The following is a 3,188-nucleotide window of genomic DNA, read 5'->3' as shown; positions in this document are numbered from 1 at the left end:
CACTGAGCCTCCAGCAATTCATCAATTATAGTTCAGGTTTTCCAGCCCCAGCACTGGTTCCTGTGGAGGTTTCTACTCAAGCGTTTCTGCTTCAGTAAATTGTGATTCTCGGTATCTGCATGTCTCTCCAATGCTGGGAGCAGCAATTTGTCCTGTGACCTCACTTCTTTTATGAATCTAAGAAGAGTTGTTAATTTTTCAGTTTGTTCAGCTTTTCACCTGTTAGAATGGAGTGGTGACTTCCAAACTCCTTTTATGCTGGACTGGAAACTGGAAGTCTCAGAAATGTATTTTTAAAGTGTCTGTAGACATCCTTACAAGATGTGAACATTGTTAACAATCTTGATGCACTTCCATGTATATGCATATAGATACATATTGTGTGTGCATATCATTTCTACATACATATACAATATATACTACTGCTTTCACAGAATTTTACTGAAGTTTGTACAGCTTTGTATTTAGATTTCATACTTCATTCCCATTTGTATTTTTCTATGTCATTAAATAATCTCGTTAACAGGAGTTAACATTCAATTATCTAGGTGTAACTAAAAGATGAGGCATGGTAGAAAACTCATCTGTGACATCAAGGAAAGTTGGCTATGAAAAAAGGGTCAATTATCCATGAAATTTTAAGATGACATAAAATTATTTTAGTTCAGTTAAATAGTACATATTGAATACTCTGGCCCTGTCATCTGCATTGAGGATACAGACATGAAGAGAACATAGAGTTTGGCTTGAGGGGCATATACCTAGTTAAGGAGAAGACTGAAAAAGAGAGAATGATAACAAAAATGGTAAGTGCCTGGGTATACATGTGTATATACAGTATCCAGATGGACAGGATATTTGGGGATGAAAGGACAAGCATTTCACTCAGCTGGGGTGGCTTCCTTAAGTTGGGAACACATGAGCTGAGTTTTTTTTTTGTGTGTACACATTTAGTTTTATTATAACAAAGCAACTTGTACACTCTTAACGTTTAAAACTGAGCATCATCTTTCCTTTCCAGTGAAACAAAAAGAAAAATTTAAAAATAAACAGGAACAAAATTACAATAAAGAATGTCAATTGCAAATAAGATCCTACAGGTTCTGCTGATTCACCCATTGAGTGGCAGGGCTCAAGTCATCATTAGGAGAGAATTTTATTTTAAAAGTGTCATCTTAAACTGCAAGGATGTCCGTTAAACATCACAATTAAACATGCCAAAGGAGAAGCCGTGTTGTCAAAATGCCCACTTAACCCACCCAAACATCTCAAACCCACCCTTTGCTGACCTTCTATAACCCCATTTTTAAAAGTTTTTTTTCTTTTTTTAAACAAGAGAAAGTAGACAGATACACGTTGGTAAATGCTAACTGTCCATATTCACATAGAGACACAGTGTAATCTCTGAGCCCAGTATACAGAGAAAGGAGGAAAAAAGCTAGAATTCTATGCACTACGACACAAGGGCCTAGCACCCTCCAGCTTCCAGCAGAGCTAAAGGAGCAGAAGGTTTTTCTTTTTTCCCACAGAGCATGGTGGTGTTGATTCCATAAAGTTTTTGTTGAGACATGAAGGGATAAAAATGAATTTGGAACAGAAAGGGGTAGAGATTCTTTTCCCACTGAATTCTGCTCAAGGTATTTCCCCCCCAAATAAGTTGTGAGCCATGGTATAAAGGAGAAAAGAGACCTTACAAATAGGGCAACTGAGCACAAGAGGAGAAGGAGAAAGACTGCAACTTGCTCCCAGGGACTGGAGAAAATTAAAAAAGGAAGGTTGGAATCCATCAGTGTTCCATTAGTCATCTTCTCCTTCATCTTCCTCTCCTTCCTCCCCCTCATCATCATCTGCATCTTCTTCACCTTCATCCTCATCCCCTTCTTCATCAATATCTTCCAATCCTTCTTCCTCTTCATCATCATCATCATCTTCTTCTCCTTCCCCTTCCTCATCATCCATGTCTGGAACCTAGGGAAAAACACACACACAAAAAACAAAGAGTCACCTCAAGAACTCATTTTCAAACAAATGAAACAAGTGCAACCTTGAAAAGAACACTCTCAACTCACCAAGTAGTACTGTAATGGATTTGGCCAAATATCATCTTTGATGACCTCTCCTAACTCATCTGCACCTGCATCAGAATGATCAGTAAACCAGGTGAAGAAGCTTTCTGGTTCCTCATGCTGTCTCTTCCTGCTGGCTTTATTCTGAGTTTGACTTGAACGTTTTGTCAAATCCTAAATGAAGATGGAAGAACTTTTGACACAGGCTCACTACACCTTAAATACCTATGATTTAAAGAAGGTTTTAACCCAAAAGCAGAGCAAAAACTGGATGTTACATTACCTACACTATTATTCTTATTTAAAAAAAGTTACAAAAAGTACAGCTAATAAAGAGAAAGAGAAGCCCAAGAATTTTAGGTCTACAAAGAACGCCGTCGAATTTATATGTCAAGCTTCTCTTGAAAGTTACCATGTAGACTTGGCTTTTTTTTTTAAACAAAATTAGTTCCACTTCAACAACCAGTATCTTAAGACAGTATAATTTAAAATATATTTACTACTTAAACACAGAGAGGGCTTCCCTGGTGGCACAGTGGTTAAGAATCCGCCTGCCAATGCAGGGGACACGGGTTCGAGCCCGGGGCCGGGAAGATCCCACAGCCTGCGGAGCAACTAAGCCCACGTACCACAACTACTGAACCCGCGCTCTGCAACAAGAGAAGCCACCGCAATGAGAAGCCCGCGCACCGCAACGAAGAGTAGCCCCCACTTGCTGCAACTAGAGAAAGCCCGTGCGCAGCAACGAAGACCCAACGCAGACAGAAATAGGTTTTGGGAAACCGCACGTTACCAATGTAGAAACCAAAATGATTTAGTCCACCTCAACAAAAACTTGCTCTATAATTTATAAGACCACAAGCTACTGTATTTGACTTCAACAAAATAGACATTTTTATATTTTAAGGATCTGCATTTAACACATCACAAAAACAGCAAATATTTAATTAAATGGTTCAACTAGATCAAACTAGAGAAAATATCAATGCCCAACAATCCCTCAAATACCTTTCCGGATTTCCATTTGATTTCAGTGGACTTTGAAGATGGATCACCACTCTCATTCAGATGAAATTCTTTGGAGAGAACTTTATTTTCAAAGTAAGGGTTTTCATCAAAATA

General features: G+C 38.5%; 1 protein-coding gene across 1 annotated transcript; it reads right to left on the bottom strand.

Annotated features, from left to right (window-relative positions):
• Positions 1-1,322: 1,322 nt before the first annotated feature.
• On the bottom strand, positions 1,323-3,185 carry LOC113617139 (protein SET; the record flags this gene model as incomplete). The annotated part of the gene is made up of 3 exons (XM_027100419.1): positions 1,323-1,968; positions 2,070-2,240; positions 3,075-3,185. Coding segments are annotated over 3 exons (453 nt in total), but the record flags the coding sequence as incomplete, so codon positions are not given.
• Between the last annotated feature and the right edge of the window lie 3 nt (positions 3,186-3,188).

Source organism: Aethalodelphis obliquidens, unplaced genomic scaffold (assembly GCF_003676395.1).
Source record: "Aethalodelphis obliquidens isolate GAN/ISIS:26980383/991018 unplaced genomic scaffold, ASM367639v1 scaffold2018, whole genome shotgun sequence".
In the NCBI taxonomy this organism is placed as follows: domain Eukaryota; kingdom Metazoa; phylum Chordata; class Mammalia; order Artiodactyla; family Delphinidae; genus Aethalodelphis; species Aethalodelphis obliquidens.
This window is presented reverse-complemented; position numbering and strand designations above follow the sequence as displayed.